The following is a 24,306-nucleotide window of genomic DNA, read 5'->3' as shown; positions in this document are numbered from 1 at the left end:
TGAAAATACACATTCTGTTTCTTTTGTTTTTTAAACAAAACTAAATAAGGAAAGCGTGGCGGCTGTGATAGAAGAAAACATCTGAAAATCGCAACATCATCTCACGCAGTATTGCAGGTGTGTGTGTGTGTGTGTGTGTGTGTGTGTGTGTGTGTGTGTGTGTGTGTGTGTGTGTGTGTGTGTGTGTGTGTGTGTGTGTGTGTGTGTGTGTGTGTGTTCAGCCCTTTAAAAGCCGGCTGGTCAGGTGCTGAAGGCGCCACCTGCTGCCAGACGGGGACTCCAGTGCCCCCCCACCCCCACCCCCCCAAACATGTGATTGACTGAACTCGGCTGCGTCAACTCCCCTCCCCCACCCCCCCTTTGTCGCCGACCCAATCAGCAGTGCTGTAAACGTGGGAAGGGGGCGGGGCCTGCAAGTTGTTCTGCTGTGTAGATGTTTGAGTTGAAGGAAAAGAATAAAGTTGAGCTGCAGTGTTTGCTTGGCCTCCTGCTGGACGTCCACTGCTGCTGTCGCTCTCTGTCTGTCTGCACTTTGTTTTTGATTTCTGGGACTCTTGACTGCGTGATTTTTCCACTGCGGCGAAAACAAATCCTGAGTTGAAAAGTCAACCTTGTGCTTATACTGCAGTTTCTATAGCAGCATCTCCAACAATCATCAAATCCAGCGGTTCCCCAGATGTTCAAAGCTGACCTTCCTCTGTCTGTGTTCTGTCTGCTGGGATTTCTGTGAGAAAACCGTCACTAATCTCAAAATACAGCTTTTTGATTTGAAATTGCAAAACAAAAAAAATCCACAGTAGTTTCAATATTCACAATTGTTTCTTTAAATAAAGTTTATTATTATTTACACATAAAATGTCATATGTTTTCCCCCTTTTTAACAGTGGTGACATCACATATTCTGACCTAAAGATGTCTTAAAACCTTGCACAGTAAACATTTCAATTCCAACAGCGAGGCATCGACCACCAGGGTTGCATCCCAAACTCTGCAGTCAAACTTTGGCTTTCATCCAAAAATATTTATACCTAAACAACCAAAACATCACAGTGATCATTTTTATAAATCTCCTATTTGTCATATTTCAAGCAAAATATTACAGTTACATTAAAAACAAAGGAATTCACGATGCCACAAAGAACTTTCCTAAAAAAGAAATATAAAGACTTTCTCTGAAACAGCTGCTGAAAGAGTTGGACCATGGTCACATTGTGCAACATTCTGCTGCATCGCTACAGTAACAAGCACAGACTGGATATAAAACGAGATGGTTCACCGCCAGAGTTCCCGCTAACAGCAAGATCAACCCCGAAGATTGGAAAAGTGCCTTTAAATAAAAACTGGAATTGAATCCCTGATGTTATAAAACAAAACACAATCTCCAGTGTGTGCTCTGCACCTAAACGCACTGCCGCAGGCTGTTGATTGACTCTGCAGCTCCCCTACTGGTCCCCTGGTGACATCACACCTTTGGAGGAGGAACTGGCTTCAGAGCCTGCAAGAAGAACCAGGAGATGCTCACCAATTGGTTGATTTAACTTTGGGTACAAAGATTGTTTTCATGCCTGCAGCCTCAGCAAGTTAGCTTAGCATCAGGGCTAAAGCAGTGTGTGTCAAGTGTTCTTTGGCTGCCAATTAAAGGTTAAAGATGTTTTTAATCCTCTTTGTTTATGACTGATTATCTGAACAAAGCAACTGCTTAGATATTGCTAAGCTAAACTAAGCTATGCCCTTTAAATTTAGCACAAATATGTACCAACAGTCAAATATATGAACAAGATATAAATCATTATGCAGCAAAGAAAAACACCTTTTTATGAAAGGTGGCTATTTTGAAGAATTTCAGTATAAAAAGTGTTTGCGTTATTTTATGCATTTTTTGTTTCCTCCATAATTCCTTGTGTGTTCATACATATCGATTTACAGACTGTTGACTGCTAAAATACAGCTTCTGTGGAATTAATGTTTCCAGAAATGATTCCAGGTGTTTTTTGGAAACAGAAAAGTAAAAATGTCTGTGTAGCCCCGCCCATTACCTCTCAGGTGATCTTACAAGCTAATACCTAGCTTTCTTTTAGTGGCCATGCTAAATCCTCAGCGCTGTTACGTGTGCGTGACGTGGTGGGAGGAGTCACCTGGCGTGCAGCCGTGTAGTTGTACGTGGGTGGTTTGGGTCTGTTTCCTGCAGGGGGTGGTGGGGGCGGAGCTCCGTGGGGCTTCGGTCTCACACCCTAAAAATAAATGTGAAGCTGTTAGGATTGGACCGCACACGCCTCAGAGCTCCGCCTGCTGCCTGCTCCAATCACCTGAAACTGGTAGGTGGGCACTGCTGGAGGTGGAGCCATCTGGTGGCGGGGGGCGGGACGGCTCGGTGCTGCCGGCTTCCACTGGGTTTGACTGCTGCACATGCACACACACAAGAGTGAGTTTGCAGGTAGGGGGCGACGGTGAGAGGTGCTGTTGGGTCAGGTGGGCGTGACTCACGGCAGCGGCCGCGCCGACTGTTTGTTCTTCCAGATGACGGCGAAGACGGCGGCCAGGATTCCCAGCAGCACCAGGGAGAGTGCCCCCACGATGGCGATGATCACACCTGCGGGTGAAGAGGAGGAGGAAGAGCTTCACATTTGAGTGCGTGTCTTCGTACGGCGCTGCAAGGTTCAACCTGGTTGGTTAACTCGCGTCACGTAACGTCTGCGTGGCTAATTCTGCTTCCTCCAGGAGGGGGAGCAGTAGCAAAGATACCACTGCACACATGCACAACACATGAAGTCACATGGTGTGTGTGTGTGTGTGTGTGTGTGTGTGTGTGTGTCACCTGTAGACAGAGAGCTTTCTTCCTTGGAGGTGCAGTCGGGCTTCACCCAGCCAGGCTCGCACTGACACTTGCTGTAGTGGTTACACACCTGGACAACACACACACACAAACACACAGCAACATTAACAACTTCTGGGGTCAACACACACTCATAAAACACACAAACTGGGGAAAAACCGGGAGAAAACAGCTTGGAAAAGGGGTGGGGCTGTCACATTCATATCAGACCAATCAGATTCCTTCTCCACCAGTAGGGGGGCAGTTGGTCGCAGCATCAGGCTTCTTATTGGTGGTGAGGGCTAGGCCGACTTTAGCTAAAGTGTGTGTCTCAAAGCAGTCGTGGCCGGATGAGAAAGGCTGCGTTCAGCCAGTGCCACCAGAGGGCGCCAGTGGAGGTGCGGAGCTGTAACGTCCAGGAGCAGACAGAAGCAGTAGAGAGCAGCAGTCGGTCCCTGGACAGAGGAGGAACCTCATTGGCCCGACAGTGTGTGGGGAGATACTGGAGCTCCAGCTGCAGGCTAGGTGTGGCAACAACTGCCGCTGTCGCAGTGATGTGACGTCACACACTGCACGCTACGCTGGACCACGCCTCCGCGCCCACCTCTGGCTACAGCAACCTGTCAGATGGCTCAATAATGTGGCCCAGTCTGAACAGAACCACTGTTTAGAAACAGTGTGGACAGTCAGCACTAAAGACAGCATTTAAGAAGGAATCTGATTGGAATCTGATTCGCCCGCAGTCTGAACGCAGACAAAATGTTTCAACAAGCCATCCTGCAACTTGTTGGCTCCGCCCATCCAACCTTAGCAGCCAATGAAACCACAGCTTCCTCTGTTTCCAGGCAGATGGAGGTACTTCCTGCCTGTAGCTAGCGTCAGGGTCTGGGTTAGGGTCAGGGTTAGGGTCAGGGCACAGGGTCAGGGTTACTCACAGCGTGTCCTCGGCATTTGGCCGAGCAGTTGGTGTTTCTGTAGGCCGTCTCCAGATTCACACACTCGTTTTGGCTGCACACCTGGAGTCAAAGAGTAACACAACACAACACAACTTCATCACTCTGCTCTTTTTGCAGCATTAAGCTACAAAAGTTTCTTTGGATGTTTACGCGTGTGTGTGTGTGTGTGTGTGTGTGTGTGTGGGTGTGTGTGTGTGTGTGTTTGGGCTATTCAGCCAGTGCTGGAGGACTGAAGGGTGACGGTGATGTCAAACACCACCAAGGGTGGCGCTGTTACCTTGCCGTCGCCACATTTGGTGCCAGGGTCCACCTGGCCGAAGTCAGCGTTGAGCTCTTCGAAGAAGGCCGCCTTGCATTGGCCGACCCTCACCATGCGGCCGTAGTTGGGGTCGCCCTGGCCGCCATGGCAGAAGAGCTTCCCGCACATGACGTCCCTGCGGCAGACAGGAAGTGACTCATCAGCAGGGGTGCCAGGTAACCCAGTACCAAGACTACGTTACTGTACTTTAGTGGATTTCTCAGGCGTCTTTACTTGGAGTATTTCTTATCCCATGACTTTTTACTTTGACTCCATACACCTGGAAACCTGCTGGCTAGTTTTCCTTTTAAAGTCTTTGAAAGATCCAAATTCTCTTCAAAGTGATTCACTTCTTTGTTTCTTTGTACAGGTACTGCCCAGAAAATGAGAATATCCTGAAGAGGTTGTTGTATTTCTGCAATTCAACTTAAAAGGTGAATGTGACATATTATATAAAGGAATGATATGCAAATCAATATATTTCAAGTTTTTATTTCTTTGAATTTTGCTGATCAGGTCTTGCAGCTTAAAAAAACTCACATTTTATAATAATTTTCTGGGTTTGTGGGTTTGTGGTTTTAATAAGATGAAAATCTTAATCAGCAAAGTTACAACAAGGAACTGCTTGAGATGTCAATTTGCGTGGAATGGCTCAATAAAATTTGTTGCTTTCATCTTTTATGTTAAATTACCAAAACATTTACTTGATATTCTAATTTTTGGGGTAGTACCTGCAGTTGTTGCTTGAAGTGGAGCTATTTCAGCCCTGCTGTTGCGTAGTTGAATATAAATGTGGATGATATTTTAGAGGGAGATTATCGTAGCTCAGCTTTCAGTGCAGAGAAAATGAACATGTTTTTTGTTATTTAAAGTGTCAATAATGGTGGATAGTTATAACGTCACGATGCCATAAAACATCATCATGACGCCAGTTTGGTTTTGCAGTGAATCTACAGTGCTGAGGGTAGCACTGACCTCTGGTCAGTTCACTGCACATTATTCTGCCACAACTTTTTACTCTTTGCAAAAACGATCAACTAATGTTTAGTTTCATTCATGGCAAGCAACTGTTTTTTCTCTATGGTGCATTTAGCAGCAGTACTTCTATACTTTTACTTGAGAAACGCAGTCTAATCAGTGTGTCTGTGTGTTATTCTAGTGTCACAGAATGTTCGGTTGTGGCGCTTCAGCTGAGGTTAGGGGGCGCTCTCTCACTCTGGCTGGCAGGGGGTGTAGGTGTCCTTGGACGGCCGCTTGCAGAAGGCGAAGTAGGTCCCCCTTTTGTTCTGATCGAAGCAGTGCCGCTCGCCCTCCACCGCACTTGCGCCGTACATCCGGTGGCACTGGCTCTCTCTCTGGGGACACTGGCCGTTGTGGCAGTAGCCCCGCCCCCCGTCACAGGGCAGCCCGTTGATCGCGAACACGTCCTCGGGACAGGCGTCGCTCTTGCCGTCGCAGTGCTCCGCCAGGTCGCACTCGTCCTGCTGCGCGCGACACTCCTTGCCGCGCGGCGACACCTGGCGCACAGAAGGCAGCGTGGAAACTTGAGCGTCACCGCAGTTCATCAATGGCATTCATGGTTGTGTTTCATTTGGCCGGTCACGTGACTTGGAAGTTATTGAATGAAATATTTTAGCGCTCACAAAACCACCGTGGTTGCAATTCCTAATTTGTCAACTGTCTTTGGATTCCAGGAGCCTTAGATTGCTGCAATACACCGAATGTCCAGCAGATGGCAGTAGCAGTCTACAGTGTAGTCTCACCTTGCAGTTTTCACAGCAGTCCCCATCCGCGCACTGCGCCCCCTGCTTGAGCATGCAGGTGGTGGCGTTGCAGCAGGGGTTGGCGCACTCCTGCAGCAACACAACACAACACAACACAACACAACACAACAAGCATGTCAGTCACTGGACAACAAGAATAAATGCTGGAACTGCGTGATTTTTAGGGACCCTGGAACTGCTGTCAGTGTTGTGGGCGGAGCAACAGGCTGAACAGGTTCAGGTCAGTGTGTTGTTGTCGCTGTGGTCTTGTGTTGCTGCAGCCACGGCGGTTCAGTTGACTCATGGTGTTTAAATAAACGCATTATTGTGTCAAAGGAGTTGGCTGGGCGGGCGCGTTGTGTTGCGTGTTGTGTTGATTGTGGGAAGCACCGTTATTAAACCATTGCGACACTGACCTAGCAAACACTGCAACCTGAGGCCAAGTGCAGTTGCAGTAACAGGTTCTTGCAAGTTTCCCATAAACCACTGACGGATTAAACCCTGTGCAGAGTTCCTGTGCACCAGCCAATCAGAGAGTTGCTTCTCTTGTAACATTTTAACTAGAGCTGTCAGTCGATTAAAAAAATTTATCTGATTAATCGCATGGTTTTCCATAGTTAACTCACGATTAATCGCAAATTAATCACATTTTTTTATCTGCTCTAAATCTACCGTAAACTGATATTTTTCCATTTTTTTTAAAATAATCATATCAACATGGGAGTAGGCAAATACTTGCTTTCTGCAAATGCAGCATGTTTATTCGTGTTGGAGCAATGACAAGTACTACTAACAAAACAAAAAATGCAACCTGAGGCCAAGTGCAGTTGCAGTAACAGGTTCTTGCAAGTTTCCCACAAACAACTGACGGATTAAACCCTGTGCAGAGTTCCTGTGCACCAGCCAATCAGAGAGTTGCTTCTCTTGTAACATTTTAACTAGAGCTGTCAGTCGATTAAAAAAATTAATCTGATTAATCGCATGGTTTTCCATAGTTAACTCACGATTAATCGCAAATTAATCGCATTTTTTTATCTGCTCTAAATCTACCGTAAACTGATATTTTTCCATTTTTTTTAATAATCATATCAACATGGGAGTAGGCAAATACTTGCTTTCTGCAAATGCAGCATGTTTATTCGTGTTGGAGCAATGACAAGGACTACGAACAAAACAAAAGATGCACAGGGTAAAAAAAATTATTATAAACTCAAGCCCAACAAAGATAACAGATGGGCATAACTGTAACATTGCATAGTAATGATTACTAGTACTACCAAAAGTTGTATAATTTACTTTTTAACTCGAACTTGAACTATTCATCCCCTTTTTTCAGCAGCCATTAACACAAAAGGATGACCCTTACCCCCGGTTCACACTGGACACGGAAGCGCCGCAAAGCGCCGAGCGCTTCAGTTCGGCGCCCATGTTAATCAACATAGTGGTTCACACCAGACGCGAACCGGCATAGGTATGTGTGTGTGTGTGTGTGTGTCTGTGTGTAAACAGAAACACGCACTCAGGTGTCCATCTCAAGACCTCTTTCATAATGATCACTGACCGGCATCTCTAGGATGTATTTTGATCAAGTCTTCCTCTGTGTGTGTGTGTGTGTGTGTGTGTGTATTTGTTTAATCTCTCTCTCACTCTGATACAATGTACTGACAAATATAACATACAAATATGATCAAATTTGTCATTAGTTTATTTTGAAAATTCACCGGATTTTCTGTTTTTTTTTTTTTGCAACTTCCTGTACTATTGACGAGGATCACTCGCGGCTCGCGCACAAAATAGAGCAGACGCCGAAACGACAACTGCATGGCGCGAGCCGCGCGCTTGTTCGCGTCTAGTGTGAACCACCACATTGAATAACGTGGGCGCCGAATGGAAGCGCTCGGCACTTTGCGGCGCTTCGCTTCCACGTCCAGTGAACTGACGTTAAATGCATGGCGTGATCCACGAGGGGAGCCGCGAGCCTGTTCGAGTCTGGTGTGAACTACTACACTGATTAACATGGGCGCCAAATGGAAGCGCTTGTTACAGTAAATGCATATCACTTTTGTCCTCTCAAGACTGCCATCTGGCAGGGTTTTGAAGTGGAACTTTCCATTTACAATTGACGCCTTATCCATGTTAGTCCTTCCTAGTGCTCATCTACGCTCAGTGTCTCTTTCTTTTTTTTTTGTGTTTACAAGCCGAGTCAATTCATTTCCCGTTTCCACAATCTACGGAGCGGCCAAAGGTTCAAAAAGCACCGTGTGCGTTAATCGCGCGATAAGAAAACTGTCGGCGATAAAGCGGCGTTGAGTTAACGCGTTAACTTTGACACCCTTAATTTTAACCAATCTTTGTATCACCAACAACACTTTGTGTTTTGTTGCTGATGCAAAACAAAGCTGGAACGCAACTCCAGTTTGATCAAACTTTAGTGAGCTGATCCAGCTGTTCCTGACTGATCCAACTGATCCAGCTGTTCCTGACTGATCTGACTGATCCAACTGATCCAGCTGATCCAGCTTTTCCTGACTGATCTGACTGATCTGACTGATCTGACTGATCCGACTGATCCGACTGATCCAACTGATCCAACTGATCCAGCTGTTCCTGACTGATCCAGCTGTTCCGGACTGATCCAACTGATCCAGCTGTTTCTGACTGATCCTGACTGATCCAACTGATCTAACGGTTCCTGACTGATCCAGCTGTTCCTGACTGATCCAGCTGTTTCTGACTGATCCAGCTGATCCTGACTGATCCAACTGTTCCTGACTGATCCAGCTGATCCTGACTGATCCAACTGTTCCTGACTGATCCAGCGGTTCCTGACTGATCCAACTGATCCAGCTGTTCCTGACTGATGCAACTGTTCCTGACTGATCCAGCTGATCCTGACTGATCCAACTGTTCCTGACTGATCCAGCGGTTCCTGACTGATCCAGCTGATCTTGACTGATCCAACTGATCCAACTGATCCAACTATTCCTGACTGATCCAACAGTTCCTGACTGATCCAGCGGTTCCTGACTGATCCAACTGTTACTGACTGATCCAGCTGTTCCTGACTGATCCAACTGTTCCTGACTGATCCAGCTGTTCCTGACTGATCCAACCGTTCCTGACTGATCCAACTGTTACTGACTACTTGTCACACATCCTCCCCACAGATCCCGTAAATCTCTAAACCAACAGGAGGCTCCCAGGAACAGATCCTCTGATCCAGCGACTGCAGGCAGTTAAACTACAGTAGATAACAACTACCGCAGGCAGGAACAGGCTCCGCTCACCCAGTCTGTGGTTTGTGCCTGTTGTGAATACCAGCAAAGTTGCCAACAGGTCCAGACCTATTTTCAGCTCAGACTCACCAGAGGAACAATTACAGAATTGCTTTCAGGTTAGAATGAATGCCTTTGGCCTGTTGCAGACACAATGACTGTGATACAGAGTGACTGATCACATGGCAAAGAAGCTCTCAAGTTGGTTGTTTCCTGCTCGTGTTCTCAGGTGCTTTACCTCCAGGGAGCCGCAGTCGCACTGCTCTCCTTGCTCCAGGAAGCTGTTGCCGCAGACGGCTGGAGTCTGCAGGCTCAGGTAGGAGGGTTTGTCCATCAGGCAGCCAGGCTGGCGAGATGTTAGGTAGTTCTCATAGTTGCTGCTGCTGCAGCTGCTAAAGGTGCGAGGGATGTTCCAGCTGGAAAGACAGACAGAGGGACTCGGATTTGACCTACTGATTGTTCCAACTGATCCTGACTGATCCAGCTGGTCCCCTCAGCTGCAGCATTCATTGCTCATTTATCATAGTTTTCTGTTTTACTGCATGACCCCTGTATGTTGAGTGAATGCTGAAAGGTTCCTAATCGCTAGGAGTGGCTACCTGAGAGCGGCTGCCATGATGCAGCTGTCTCCGGAGCAGATGCAGCGGCTGGAGTCGTCGTGGTTCATGCCCAGGTTGTGTCCCATCTCGTGGGCCAGCGTCGCTCCCACGGCGATGGCATTGTTGTTGTGGTCCTGACAAAAAACAAAAAAACAGTCTGGTGTTCATTTGAGCAAACACACAGTGAGTAGATGTAAGTCTGCTGACTGCTGGCTGTTGGCTTCTTCCTCTATCACAGATTTCACACATCAGCTCTATATGCCCTTAAAAAAATGCCACGAGTGAATGAACTTGTACCTGTGGACTGGGTCTGGGATTCCACTGGAGGAGCTCAGAGGAGCTACTGTCCATAGATATTGTTCATGCTAATACTTGCTATGTTGCTACGGTAGCTAACTGTGGCCCAGTCAAGCGCCAAAAATACTCACGTGAAGTACTGATCAACATATTTCTGGAGATTATGTAGCTACACATACTGACAGCTGAGGAAATGTGCAATTAAAAACATTAACCATGGCAAAGTAAGGAGGACGGATCCTCTGTTAAAGTGTGGAGGGGACTGTGATTGGTTCTGGATACCTGAACCACTCCGACAGAGTGACCCGAGCACATGGTCCCAACGAAGGCCAGTCCCACCGTGCTGCCCTCAAAGTCGATGCCGCTGCAAGTCCCAGAGTAAAATAGAGGAAGTTAGCATCGCTCCTTTTCTCAGAATGAAGCCACAGACTGCGAAAACTTCCTGTTTATCATGAGCGATGACGAGGGAGACGATGCATCAAGCGTTTACAACTTGAGAACATTCGTGATTGCAGCTTCCTGCCATTTACCAAGCCGAAAAGAAGAAGAACAAAACAGAAGTAGAGGGAACAAGGACAAACGAAAGTCGTCTGTTTCGACCTGATTAGATGTGCGTTGTCGTGCTTCTTCCTTTTGAGCAACTCAGAGTTCCTCCACTTCATGAAGGCGTCCAGGTTGGCTCCGGCCGGAGGCGTGATGCTGATCAAGTCTCTGTTGGACCAGATCTCCAAGCCCACCAAGGCGATGAAGGTCCTCAGCGGCTTGTAGACCTTGGAGAGAGCCAGCGTGAGAAAGGCCACTTCCTGTCTGAACGCTCAAGAGAGGGAAGCTGACTCACCATGTTGACGAAGTTCACGATTTCAAAGATCCTCTGTCGGACTGCCCGCTGGTCTCGACCCATCTTCTGATACTGAAACACAGTCAACAACATGGTGTGAGGAGCCACTGGAGTTGTGAGACGGTATGAGTCTGTTCAAAGACCCACAGAGTCTCCTGCTCACGACAAACCTCAGAGTCAACAACACCTTCAAAATAAAGTACGGAGGCAACCAGTGGGATTCGCCTCAGGCAGTCCAGTATGCCAACTGGTGTCCTTACCAGCATAATATCTGCTATCATTATCCAGTAGGACAACTGGTATTATTAACAAGTGTGACAACTGCTATCATACTGGAAAACTGGTGTCATGATCCAGTGCGACAGTTGGTGTGATGATTGTCACACTGTAAGATGTCAGAAGCAGCTGTGGGTCTCTGACCTGGCGGTGGTCGGTCACCAGGTAGAGCTGGATGTACTTCTGCCTCTGGAGGATGGAGATGCCCTGGAGGACAGGGGAGCAGAGGAGAGCCAGGTTGGTCATCTGACATGGCCGGCCAGTGTGGTCCGGCCCGAGGCTCCACCTACCCCTGAGCGGCTGCGGCCGGTGGGCGGCTCGTAGTCGCTGCTCCAGCTGGTGTTGGTGACGCCGCAGACGGCCGGCGTCGAGGCGTTGCCCCTGAAGGTGGTGACGGCGTGCTCGCCCTCGTCCGTCCCGCTCAGCGGCTCGATGGCGTAGCGCTGTGCCGCCGTCCTGAAGTAGCCCCTGCAACAGGAGCAGAGCGCTGGCTCAGCCGCTGGGGAGGCTCTTCGATTGGCCCAGCTGGCCGACGGCTCACCTGAGTCCGGCACAGGTGCTGATGCTGACGGCTGATTGGCTTTCGTTTAGGACCCTCCCCTGATAGTAGCAGTTGTCCTGAGGAGGAGGAGCAACAGGTTGTTGCAACAATCAGAGTCGTTGTTGTTGTTTGTGTGAGAAGAACTTGTGAAACTCACAATGTCGTCCGGCGCCGTGGTGACCCGGTCGCCGCCCTCGGTGTAGGCGGTCTCAGTGTAGTCTTGGCCCAGCAGTTCACTGATGACAACCACACACACACACGCATACACAAACACACACACACACACACACAATTTCATGTTAACGGGGACATGTGGGGGCGTTTGATAATTACAGTGCCAGAATTTAAGGGAACCTCCAATACTGTAGGTGGCAGCGCACTGACAGATCAGCACACTGTTCTGAGACCAGACTTTGACAAGGTGATGAAATCTTTTGGCCTCTTTTAGCAAAGAGCAAACTTTGTACAGAACAACAACTTTTAGTCCAACATTTAAAAAATTCAGAATCTGAATATTTTTGAGAAATTTAGTAGAAATTAAAGTGTTTCTATTCTGAAGCCGTGACTTTGGCTGCCGTCGTGGGCGATCAGCTCCCAACGGTTCCATGACACTCACGTCAGGATGTAGAAAAAAAGAAACTGAGCTGTGATTGGTTCACACGTCTCATTAAAAAAAAAAAATCCTAAATACACAAAGTAAATTAGTCACAATATGATGTGTCATTATGTTGTAAGAAAACACAGGAAGTGGCACCGTCGCAGCAGGTCACGAGCTCTGACCTCACCGCGAATCATCCTCAGCTGGAGAGACCCTGAGACTCACTTGTTCTTCTCCAGCTGCATCTCCAGGACCTTCCCTGCCACAGTCATGGCATAGTGAAGAGTCTGCGGCCGGCCGCCCTGCAGGAGGAGCACAGCAGCAGTCATCAGTCATCACCTCCTCCCTCCCAGACTCACCCCAGAACAACAGAAGAAGAAGAAGCAGCAGCTCCGCTACCTGTGTCTGTCTCACACGCCTCACTGAGTGAAGCCTGATGGGTCGAACCACCTCGTAGTCCTGCACCTCCCCGAAGTCATGACCCTCCAAGTGGTGCCAGTCTGGACCCTGACCCTCTGTGGACACACACACAGGTCCATCACTCAGCTTTCTTCTGCAGATCTTCTCCAAACCTGACGGCTTCTCACTGGTCTGGACAGTCACACACACACACACACACACACCAGCAACACCTGTGTTCTTATCAGATGTTTGGTGCCTGCCAGGCGACCTTAAGTGACACAGTTGTATAAAGGCAGCCAGCAGGGGGCAGTGTGTCCCTCACTGTTGTGACACACTTCTTACATCCTGTGTGTTGCTGCCCTGCAGATCTCAGCACTTCCTCCTCCTCCTCGTCCTCTCTGTCTGTCCTCTCACCCTCAGCCGGATCGATACCGAGGAGTCACAGAGTGAAGGGAGTGACTCAGAGTCACTGGCCGTGAGTCACTCTCACCTGGCCGACAGTGTGAGCGGCAGCTGCCGTCAACTCGCTCCAGCATTCAGAGAGAGATAGAACCCGAGATCGGCAGTGGCGGTTGGGGGCGGCGGCGGTGTGCTAGGCGCTCTGGGTTGGTTGTTTGGTTGGTTGGTTTCCTCTCAGTGACTCTCAAACCGAGCCGACTGAATCATTCATTAACCCGGAGCTGGTAAGACTTTGACTGGGAGTCAGTGGGAGTCAGGAAGCAAGCGGCCGAGCAGCTCGGCCAAGAGGGCGAGCAGGTGTTAGTTATTAATCAGGCGGACCAGGAGGTGGCGCTACCGGGTGACCTACCTGTGCGTTCGTCCAGGAGGAGGAGGAGGAGGAGCCACAGCAGGAGCCTCATGCTGCTGACGGCCGCTGGAAAACACAAGCGCCGCTCCGCTCACGCCGCCCTTTATGTTGTCTTACCTGCACGCGCCGGGAGGCCACGCCCACCGCCCGCCCACAACCCCCCCCCCCGGGCTACTTCCTGGTAGCCAGCAGCCGGCCTGAGCACGCCCTGCTCCCTGCAGGAATGCAGGAAGAATGTCGGTGCTGTGGGCTGCAGCAGGAACTTTCAGTTCTTCTCTTCGTCCGTTCCTTCTCCTTTTATGCACTTTGTCTTGGCGGCGGCGGCGGCGGTGGGCGGAGCTGCCTCCTGACGGTTTGAACACTGACTCAGAGCCGTTGAGCCATGCAGTGGTTTCCGCACTGCCGTCACTGCAACGTCCAGCGTTCCCAGCAAGCTGCTGCTGCATGGACACGCCCACCACCTTACACATCCACAGACAATAAGGCCAATGTGCACTCCAGGAGCACTCCAGGACACAGACTGGCGTGAGACGCTGGGGGCGGGGCCAACCACGTCATCATTTTATTGATAAAATATCAGACGCCGTCGGCAGGAATTCAGGAGGAGGCCTGCGGCCGGGAAAACCTGGAGGCCACGCCCCCTCGTTTGTGACATCCTGAACCCTGGAAATAAAAGCCAGAGAGTCTGAGAGTCACAAAGACATCACAAGGGGCTTTAGATCACTGATAAGATGTGGAAATTAAGACAATCAGCTCCAGGTTCTGAAATACTCTGAATCACCACACCATCATCATCATCTCCTGCCACAGACCAATCATGCTGTACTAGTGCCCTCTACTGGCAGCCAGGACGAAGTTACATTTCTGAGTGGATTCTCCTTCTAGTAATAACCTGGCTGTAGGTCAGCAGTAACAGTCATGACTAGTGTAGTCATAGTCAAGTAATATCACACACACACACACACACACACACACACACACACACACACACACACACACACACACGCTATCTTTCTCTCAGCTGATTTTGTGTTATTTTGCTGAGTTCAGCTCAGAAGCAGAGAGGCTGAACCTTTGATCTTCTGGCAACATGATGATGGTTCATTTCAGATTATGCGGCATTAATAATAATATTAATATCTATTGACCAGAGTTGACAGCTGTGCACTCGTGGCTGCTGTGCACTTTGCATCACAGCCACCAGAGGGCGCCACCAGCCAGGCTGTGAAGCAGAGCGGCAGCGAGTCAGTCACCGCTGACGGTTCATGAACATCCTCCTCCCCGTGTGGCGCCCCCTGCAGTCGTGACGGGGCAACGGCAGGAGGACCCGGATGTGCTGCCACCCTGCGGCTCGCGTGAGTCGACCTCCGCTGCGGCGGAAGAGCGACTTTATCGAGCCGCTCGGTGGTGAAGTGGAACAGCGAGGTCGGCTGGAGCCGAGCCAGGAACTCGACCTTGTGTTCCACCGCTGGTCCAGCAGCAGCAGCAGCAGCAGCAGCAGCAGCAGCAACAGCAGCAGAGGTCCGTCAGAACATTACAAACTGCTGGTTCCACACAGCAGCTGCAGCTGGATTTAGAAGCTCCACCTGGATTGTGACCAGGGTCATCTCACATCCTCGGCTGTTCTAAAAACTGGAGGTGAACCTGCCTCCACTGCAAAGCCCAGATGTTTTAAATTTGTTGATTAAACACTGACAGTGGACACCAAGCGAGAAGAAGAAGAAGAAAAAGAAGAAGAAAAAGAAGAAGAAGAAGAAGAGTTGAGGATGAAATCATCTAATCTCATTCTCACACATTCCTTGGACCCTCTTTTGAGTTCATCCCTTCTTCTGTGTGTGTGTGTGTGTGTGTGTGTGTGTGTGTGTGTGTGTGTGTGTGTGTGATTGCTGATAATAACACACACATGCCAGAGAAAGTGGTGTTTTGGTTGAGGAGCTGGATGTCAGTGTGACGAAGATGAAGCTGCAGCAGCAGCAGCACATGGCTCTTATTTGTGGATGCCACGTGCTGCTGCGCTCTGTGTGTGTGTGTGTGTGTGTGTGTGTGTGTGTGTGTGTGTGTGTGTGTGTGTGTGTGTGTGTGTGTGTGTGTGTTGTCTGTCCCGCTGCCAGGCGCTCAGGCTTAGTGTTGTACATTTTAAAGCCTAACTCTCTGATTGTGGGTGCATCAGTTTTGCGTGACCTGGTTTCTCTGAGCTTCAAATTCTGCTTTCACGTGAGGTCACAGAGAGCCGACCATACATAGATTACTTTGTGTGTGTGTGTGTGGTGTGTGTGTTGTCCAGCGCCGGGTCTTCTCAGACCGGTTTGAACCGGCTGGCGGCTCTCACTTCCACATCCAGCGCTGCCGTCACTCACTTCCTGTCAGCTGTCAGGAGTTCTTTGACGTGAAGTTTCGAAATTCTCACAGAAAAAAGATCTTCTTGTCTGACGAAGTAACGAAGCCGCCCAGGTGTGCGGCCAGCGGGTGGCGCTCTGCTCAACAGAGCTGAGGTTTGTCACTGTGTTCAGGGTGCGACTGGGCCAATCGGTGAATATGGTGAGCGTGTTTCTATCGTGATGGCTCTCCTGATATCGTGATGGTGTCAGGGAGAGGCGGAGACCTGCAGCCGCAGCAGCAGCAGCAGCAGCAGCAGCAGCAGCAGCAGCCGCAGCAGCAGCTGTCTGACTCTTTATCTCAGACGACAGCAAATAAAGGCAACTAAATTGCGTGTGTCCATCATGCCCTCTCTCTCTCTCTCTCTCTTTCTCTCTCTCTCTCTCTCTCTTTCTCTCTCTCTCTCTCTCTCTCTCTCTCTCTCTCTCTCTCTTGCTCTCTCTCTCTCTCTCTCTCTCTCTCTCTCTCTCTCTAGGTGTGGTTGAGCCATCTTGGTGGTCCCTGCTGTCTGGCGGTGGCGGCGGTTATGCAACCTCTGTTCCTGCTGCGCAGCGGCGGCCGCAGGATTAACCACCAATTATTTTAAACTTTGTAAAAACCGCCGCAGTTTTGGGTGTCGTCTGCTCGCTGCTCTGCGGGACGAGACGGTCGCTGTTAATTGAGTGTTGAGTAAGAACTTAATGCAGACGGCTGTTAGGGTCTGCGGTGGATGAGAGCCTCCGCCCTCCTAAAATGCTTGTGAAGCTCACGCTTTACGTCCCTCTCTCACCTGCACGGCGGCTAAACTAGCCGAGCTAACCAGCTGCTAACCGAGCTAACCAGCCTCTAGTTGAGCTAGCCTGCTGCTGGGTGGGCTAACCAGCCGCTAACCGAGCTAACCAGCTTCAATTTGAGCTAGCCTGCTGCTGGCTGGGCTAACCAGCTGTTAGCCATGGTAGCCAGTCGACGGATCAGATGTGGCGGGATCAGATCAGGATCATTGAGGCCGAGGACCTTCAGCGAGATGTTTCCTGTCAGGATGGGAGACCCCATCCCCTGTGACCCCGCCCCCACCTGACCCCAACACCCACCGCCCCCACATGACCTTGACCTCCGGCCTGGGAACAATGGAGGCGCCATCGGCGGGCTCCAGTCTCTTCTGGCCCAGACCAGCGTCACTCCTCCTCCTCCACTGGCCTGCTCCCAGTCTGACTGGAAGTCCCGCCCACATGGCAACAGGAACCAAGAAACTGCTTGTTTGCTCGTCACTCCTTTGTTGTCACATGTTGCCGTGGAGACGACGGTGTGGTGAGCTGCCAGCTATTGCTCACTGGGTTTAGTGGGTCACTTCCTTTTGATGATGCTGTTGATTCGACCCGCTAGCGCCCCCTAACACCACAAACCTGGTAGAAACATTCCCAGAAAGCTCTGCTTCGTGCTGTCATCTGTTGCTAGGCAGAAAATCCTCATCCAACATTGTTTTTCTGTCTCATGCTGGCAGCCTCAGCAGTCAGAATGTTATTTCTTCCATCCTGGAAGTTTGACCATCATTAGAACGACTAACTCTGGCTGAAACTTTCACCTGTGACCTGCTGCTGCAGGAGGTGGCGGCGGTGCCGGCGCCGGCGCCCTGTTCCCTGACCTTAATATGATCCACCTGATGGGCAGCGGTGCCTGATCCTGGCCCCGCCCCCCTCCAAGAGCATCGCGTGGACAGTAGTTCTGGCCCCGGGCGCCAGCGGTGCAGCCAGCCGTGAAGAGACGGTCCAGGCCAGATTGAACCGGTTCAGAGCGGCGGCGGGCCGCAGCGCTCACTCACCTAATCTGTGTGTGTGTGTGTGTGTATGTGTGTGTGTGTGTGTGTGTGTGTGTGTGTGTGTGTGTGTGTGTGTGTGGACTGGGTTTTGCTCTGAAGGCTCCAGCATCTCGCCTGGAAGAGCAGCCACGCCTCTCTGTCAAATCATGCTGCTGTGTGTCTTTGCGTGTCTTTGCGTGTCTTTGTGTGTGAACCACACCAAGTTGTTTCGGAACTTTCCCGGAGCTCTGACTGCTTTTTACATGGAACTGCTGCAGAGTTTAACTGCTCCCTGAACTGCATCCTGAACTGGAATTGGAACTGGAACCATAACTAGGAACCTGAACTGGGCCTCAGAACAGAACTGGAACCAGAACTGGAACCAGGCTTGGTGCTGCCGACTGGCTCATAGTCGCGTCAACAGCTCTCCCTAGAAGTCCTTCACTTCCTGTTACATAAGCAACCACTTGTTAAACACACACACACACACACACACACACACACACACACACACACCACTGTGTGTTTATCAGTTCTGACATCTTCCAGTGAAGTTTCTCTTCTCGGAGACAAACAGTGGCCCAGTCTCTGGTTCCTCTTGAGATCCTGGCAGCTGCAGGGAGGGAGTTGCTCCCACTGACTCACGAGTCACTCTTCCCGACTCCAGTGATTCCAGACGAGTGGCTGTGATTCTCTCTACAAACCTCTTCTCTGCAATGCTCCTCCGGAACTGCTGACTAGAAAAGGTCTCGTCTGCCGCTCTTTGTGAAGTCAGAGGTCAAAGTCTGGACCCCCTCTCCCCCCACCCTCACCCCCCCCCCCTACAAAAACAAAACAAACACCTCCGTGGCTGCGGTTACACAACAGCGCACAGCAGTCGGGGCATCGCCATCTGTCCTCACACGCCTGGGACACGTGTCTCCTCCCTCCTGCTGCTGCTTCTTTGGGCCTGATTCTTACTGATCGGCACCGAGTGGAGCAATGAAGCCATGGAGCCCAAAACACCATCAAACATTTCAACTGTAGCTGTAGATACCTTCACAGGTGCGGCAAAGATCACATCCAGTCTCAAGAGGAAGAAGCAGGCGGGTGGAGTTCACACACACACACACACACACACACACACACACACACACACACACACACACACACACACACACACGCGCTGCGACCTTCGTAGAGCCTCAACCTGCTGTCGCAGCCCAACAGCGGTTCGTCGGGACGTCCTGTTTAGCTCCACCTCCTCCTGGCTACCTGCCCTGTTATGCAAGCGCTGGGGACACAGCCCACACACTCAGAGCTCAGCAGGCCCAGGTCCAGGCCCGGTGGGAGGGCTGGATTGTGGGTCCAATCTGGGGCTGAAGGTGTTTGTGATTTTATGGTCTTCATTGCAAGTCGCCCATAAACAGCAGAACTGGTCCAGAGCGATAACGCGGCTGGACGTTGACCCGGTTACCCAACCCAGGAGGAGCTGGAGCTGCTGGTTATCTCTGACCTGTACTCTGTCAGGGCGGCGGCCCAGAGTTTCACTCTTTTGAACGTGCAGCAGAGCAGAATGTTATCAGCGGAGGATGCTCTGAGTGAAGCCCCGCCTCCCGGGAGGGCAGAAGATGACAGATGATGACCTCTGGTTATATTTAGCGCTGCTGTTGTTCTGAACTCACATCAACCTCAGCCGCGCCGCTGGCGTTCAAATGCAAAAGGAAACACACAAATGTTTGTCGACTGCTGTGCATAATTACACCTGCAGCAGCAGCAGCAGCAGCAGCAGCAGCAGCAGCAGCAGCAGCAGGTGGCGTCATTACACCCCTGCAGCAGTGGGGGGTGCTGTGTGTGCACTGCACTCTGCATGCGTGGTGGTTTTGCTGGTTTTTCTCTTTTCTGTGGCTCTTCGTATCCGTCAGCTTTATTTATTGTACACCGGTCAGGTCTGCTGCTCGGCATTGCCCCCCCCTGGTGTCCGGTGGCATTGCAACTGAAGAGTTGCTGCAGATTAAGACTGAATGTGCTTTCACGTGAACGTCTATGTATTTTTTTGGAGTATGCATGAACCAACAACCCTCCTGCAGAGGTGTGTGTGTGTGTGTGTGTGTAGGGGGCGGGGGGGGGTCGGGGTAGTAAATGTGTCTGTGCCAGCTGCACACACACACACACACACCAGGTATCCTGTGGCGACACGCAAACACTCAGCATTGTTCCAGAGGTCGCGGCCTCATTGTTCGGAGCTGCAGACGACGGAGTTGCTGCCACATGCCACACATACCTCCGTCCTGCACAGAATCCACTTCCTGTGTCACTGGCAGCGTTTTCTGCCGTCCTTTGTCTCCATATAAGGGAGGCGGCAGCACACACGGAGACTGGCGAGCAGCTCCACACACACACACACACACACACACACACACACACACACACACACACACTCACACACACACACACACACACACACACACACACACAGTGGGCCGTGTTTACATGGCGTGGAGGAGCGGGAGGGGGAACGCCTCGCCTCGCCGCCTTATCAGCCGCCATCAGCCCTCGGGGTCAGCGGCAGCTGTAAACACTGCTCAGCTGCACTCTCCTCCGCATGGAAGGCAAATATTTATAGCCCCGCTGACTGACGGAGTGACTGGAAGAGGACTGATGTATTTTTGGGAACGGTTTAAAAAGAAACATCTGTGACTTTGACTTAAAACCAGCGGGTGACTTAAAAATACGATGTGTAAAAGTTTGGTGGATGAGAAACTGGCAGGACGGAGCGCAGTAAACACTTTTATTGTGCCTTCATGAATTCTGGAGTCGGGAAAATGGTGACGCATCAGCTGTTTACGGTCCGGATCAACAGCAGGTCGACCTTCTGCTAATGATCTCCTGGATCACAGCTGAATCACTTTTACAAGTAAAAGCCAGTGGTCCAGTGACTGACGTCCTGCAGCTGCAGGGGCTCAGTCACTGGAATCTGATGATTATCATACACATCCATTTTCAATGGCCGCTTCTTCTTCTTCTTCGCCAGTGCATCGCAGTTCCACACAGAGACAAAGAAAGAAAGGCAACCATGTAGAAGGATTTCCCAGTCCCCTCACATGCCTGTTACTGGAGTGGGAGGAGCTGGAGGAGCTGGAGGGAAGCCAGCAGACACCTGTGCTGTGTCTCAATTCAGGGTCTGCATCCTTGAAGTACGCATTTTGAAAGGAAGTTGCGTCATAGCACTGCACGAAGGCTTGTCCCAATTCCCGAGGGTGTTTAGGATGCTCAATATGCGTACTCGGAAATACGCACTCGTTTTAGCCGATTCCAAGGATGCACCGCTACTATCCTTCGCGCACTTATGTATCCCATGATGCTTTGCGTGCGGCTGCAAAGCATCGTGGGATCCTGGGAAGTCAGCTGAAATTAGCCTCATCTGCTGGCAAAGACACTTCGTATAAATTTAAGTATGAAATTTCACATAAAATATTCAGTTTTAACATCGGGTTTTTATTTATTTGAACATTCAACGGCATCGTTAGATGGCGAACCAATGGTTAGCTTGATGCCATAAACGCTTCCTTCAGACGGAGGACACTCGGTCTCAAGGATGCAGAATTGAGACACAGCAATGGAGAACATGCAAACTCCGCAGTGAGGCTCCAGGCCTGGAATCGAACCCTGCAACCTTCTTGCTGTCTTCTTGCATCTTCTTCAAGTTGATGATGTAAATACCATCACTTTTCCTCTTGTACACCTACTGATCCATCTGGAAGTCCAAGTTGGTGCCTCCCAAATGGGTTCTTGCCGCCAGGAACTTCAGCACATCCTACTCCTTCATTTGAAGGACATCTAGACCTCCGGACATCGTGACCGCTTTCCCTGCGTTACGACTGAGTTGCAGCTTGTCAGTAGGCTTCACGGTCAGAAATGTTACAAGTCTTATGCTGTGTCTCAATTCAGGGTCTGCACCCTTCAAACCGAGCGTCATCAGTCTAAAGGAAGCGTCCTCCAAGGACCCGGCCTAGAAGGACGGACCAAACCCCGCCTCCCCGGTAACCACACGGGACGGTCTAGCCTTCGGGCGTATTTCCTCGTTGCGTCACTGCCGTTCCCTCCTGCTGGCCAACCCCTGAAGTGACGTTTTTATAGTATCAAGCTAACCATTGGTTCGCCATCTAACGATGTCGTTCGATATTCAAATAAGTAAAAACCCAATGTTAAAACTGAAGATTTTATGTGAAATTTCAATACTTAAATTTACAGTACATGCCGCTAATTTCAGCTGACTTCCCAAGATCTCACGATGCTTTGCAGCAGCACACAAAGCATCTTGGGATACACAAGTACGCGAAGGATAGTAGCGGTGCATCCTTGGAATCGGCTAAAACGAGGTGCATTCCCAGTACGCATTTTGAGCTCCTAAGGACCCTTGGGAATTGGGAGGAGCCTTCGCGCAGTGCTATGACGCAACTTCCTTTCAAAATGCATACTTCAAGGATGCAGACCTTGAATTGAGACACAGCATTGGTTCCCCCATCAGCTGTCACGTGGCCTGCAAGCCTGTCAATGCTCACCGCTGCTCTGTTATTATTATTACCATCACAAGTGGATGTAAACGCATGCCGGCGGTGATATTTCGCACCAGGCTTTCATCAGCCACCGCTGCAGCGCTCGTGTACAAACAGAGCAGGGAGGGAGGGGCCTGGCTCTGCTCCACGGCCGGTGACGTCACGCCGAGGGACCTCCCTCCGCCGCCCCATAAGTAGCCGCGGCGCAGCCTCGGCAGCGACAGTCGCTCCTCCCGACACCGAGCCGCCGCTGCCCCTCCTGCCCAGTCAGACGCCCGCAGACGCGACGCGATGTCCGGCTACGTGTCCTCCGAGTGCCGCCGCGTCAGCCCCTCGGTCCACGGCAACCGCTTCGACACGGCGCACCGCAAGAAGGCGGCGGGCAACATCTTCGAGAACGTCAACCAGGACGCGCTCATGCGCCTCTTCCAGAAGACCGGCGACATGAAGGCCGAGGAGCGCGTGCGGAGCATCTTCTCCTACACGCAGGACCCCGAGGAGACGGCGCGCGCGCTCATGGCCCTCAAGCAGCGCAAGAAGGACAAGTTCCTGCAGATCGCCGGGATGCTGCGGCAGCTGCTTCGGATGCGCTGAGACTGAGGCTCCGCTGAGCGCGCGGGGCTCCGCGTGGCGAGCCCCCCCTCAAAGCGAGGTGAAGACCCAAGAGCCTCCTCGCGCCTCCGGAGGAGGTGGAGGAGAAGGAGCGGGACGGAGCGGGACGAGCCGCCCGCCCGGGATGTGCGGGACACACGTGACGTCTCTTCGCGAGACCTGCTGAATGCCTCCTGTGGACGCCTGCAGCGCGCGCAGAGCCGCCGCCGCCGCTGCTGCCGGGACAGTCGCGGGACTGTGGTGCCGAACCGCCGGGTGCCTCCCAGACCGACGAGCCTTGACTGTGGACTGTGACCGGTGCCATGAGTGGCCACTCAGCTCCTGTTGATATTGTTGTCATCGCTGAAGTGTTGCAGCACTGAGATGTGAAGCACTGATGATCTTCTGTGTTTATTTGGTTCCTGTTTGTCGTTGATGATGTTTTTCTAAGAAAAATAATAAATTATTGCATCTTTTCTACAAGAAACTCTGACTGTGGTCTTTTATTGGTTGTTCATCATGTAGCTGCTGGTGTCGGTGGTGCTGGTGCCAGCAGCACTGGAGAGGTTCTGGAGGTGCTGAGTGACCTCCAGGACCTCAGGTGAGCTCGGCTGAGCCGACAGGTGACGGCGGCAGGGGAAGGTTGTGTGTGAGCGCAGCCACAGCTGACGCTCGTGAAGAGCCGACGAAGAGCCGACGAAGAGCCTCTTCAGCTCGAGACAAAAGGCAGCAAACAGCAGCAGTAGGAGGAGGAGGAGGAGATCCTCCTCTTTGTCAACACTCAGTGCAGTGAGCCGCCTCGACAGACCAGCGGGAACCAGTTTGGCTCAGTTTGGGAGGGGCGTGAGTGTGAGTGTGAGTCAGTGTGTGTGTGTGTGTGTGTGTGTGCTCCCCTGATGATAAGAGCCGCTCTCTAAGTAGCATTACAGGGTTTTAGCGCAAGGCTGCGGGAGGCTCGGCTGATTCTTCACCTCCACAGGAGAAACATGAAGGCAGCAGCAGCAGCAGCAGCAGCAGCAGCACCTGCTGTCACCTCACTGCCTTCTGCTCCATCAATGTGTATGTGTGTGTGTGTGAGAGAGAGAAAGAGAGAGTGAGCAGCACACACACACACACATGACTGCTAATCTGCTCGCCTCTGATAGCTCCTCTGCCGGCTCAAACCAGTTCCTGTGTGTGTGTGTGTGACGACATCTGACTGCATGGTTGCTGCTCACATGTGCTGGGTGAAAGAGGAGGAGGCGGGGGGAGGGGTGGGCTGTCAGCTGCTGCTAGGGGAGCTCCACCGGCAGGCAGGTGAAGGCTCGCCTCACCTGATGGGCGGAGCTTCACCTTCAACTCAGAGGGGAAACACAGCAGCCGTCGCAGCTCCGGCTGAATCCAGACTGATCCAGCGGTGAGGAGTCACACTGAGCTGGCGGACTGTGACACACACACACGCGTACACACACACACACACGCGTACACACACACACACACACACACACACACACACACACACACACACACACAGGCTCACACAGAATGTGTTTTCCCTGGGAAATGTTTCCCGGACACACAACAG

The 24,306-nt window shown here is 51.1% G+C and overlaps 2 protein-coding genes across 3 annotated transcripts; one reads left to right on the top strand and one right to left on the bottom strand.

The window, feature by feature from the left end:
• Positions 1-800: 800 nt before the first annotated feature.
• On the bottom strand, positions 801-13,748 carry LOC142887811 (zinc metalloproteinase-disintegrin-like VLAIP-A). Of its 2 annotated transcripts, none has more exons than XM_076025681.1 (21): positions 13,464-13,748; positions 12,653-12,768; positions 12,479-12,555; positions 11,813-11,891; positions 11,656-11,732; positions 11,405-11,582; positions 11,259-11,321; positions 10,839-10,910; positions 10,601-10,770; positions 10,283-10,364; positions 9,704-9,837; positions 9,343-9,520; positions 5,830-5,919; positions 5,282-5,583; positions 4,046-4,202; positions 3,748-3,828; positions 2,816-2,903; positions 2,485-2,590; positions 2,307-2,397; positions 2,136-2,231; positions 801-1,495 (listed from the first exon to the last, which is right to left on the bottom strand). In XM_076025681.1, exons 1-21 carry the CDS (start codon positions 13,513-13,515, stop codon positions 1,463-1,465), a joined length of 2,322 nt encoding a protein of 773 aa, XP_075881796.1. In that variant the 5' UTR covers positions 13,516-13,748; the 3' UTR covers positions 801-1,462. The 2 variants fall into 2 exon arrangements, with proteins under 2 accessions (XP_075881796.1, XP_075881795.1); XM_076025680.1 differs by having other exon boundaries at positions 2,307-2,400; positions 13,464-13,746.
• Positions 13,749-22,384: 8,636 nt separating this feature from the next.
• LOC142887804 (transcriptional and immune response regulator-like) lies at positions 22,385-23,044 on the top strand. The gene has a single exon (XM_076025664.1). It carries the CDS (start codon positions 22,443-22,445, stop codon positions 22,743-22,745), a length of 303 nt encoding a protein of 100 aa, XP_075881779.1. The 5' UTR covers positions 22,385-22,442; the 3' UTR covers positions 22,746-23,044.
• Positions 23,045-24,306: the final 1,262 nt, after the last annotated feature.

The sequence above is a fragment of the Nelusetta ayraudi genome, unplaced genomic scaffold (assembly GCF_046127955.1).
Source record: "Nelusetta ayraudi isolate G7.1 ecotype Tasmania unplaced genomic scaffold, CSIRO-AGI_Nayr_v1 ptg000018l, whole genome shotgun sequence".
Lineage (NCBI taxonomy): Eukaryota > Metazoa > Chordata > Actinopteri > Tetraodontiformes > Monacanthidae > Nelusetta > Nelusetta ayraudi.
The sequence above is the reverse complement of the archived record's forward strand: the minus strand, read 5'-3'. Positions and strand labels throughout refer to the sequence as shown.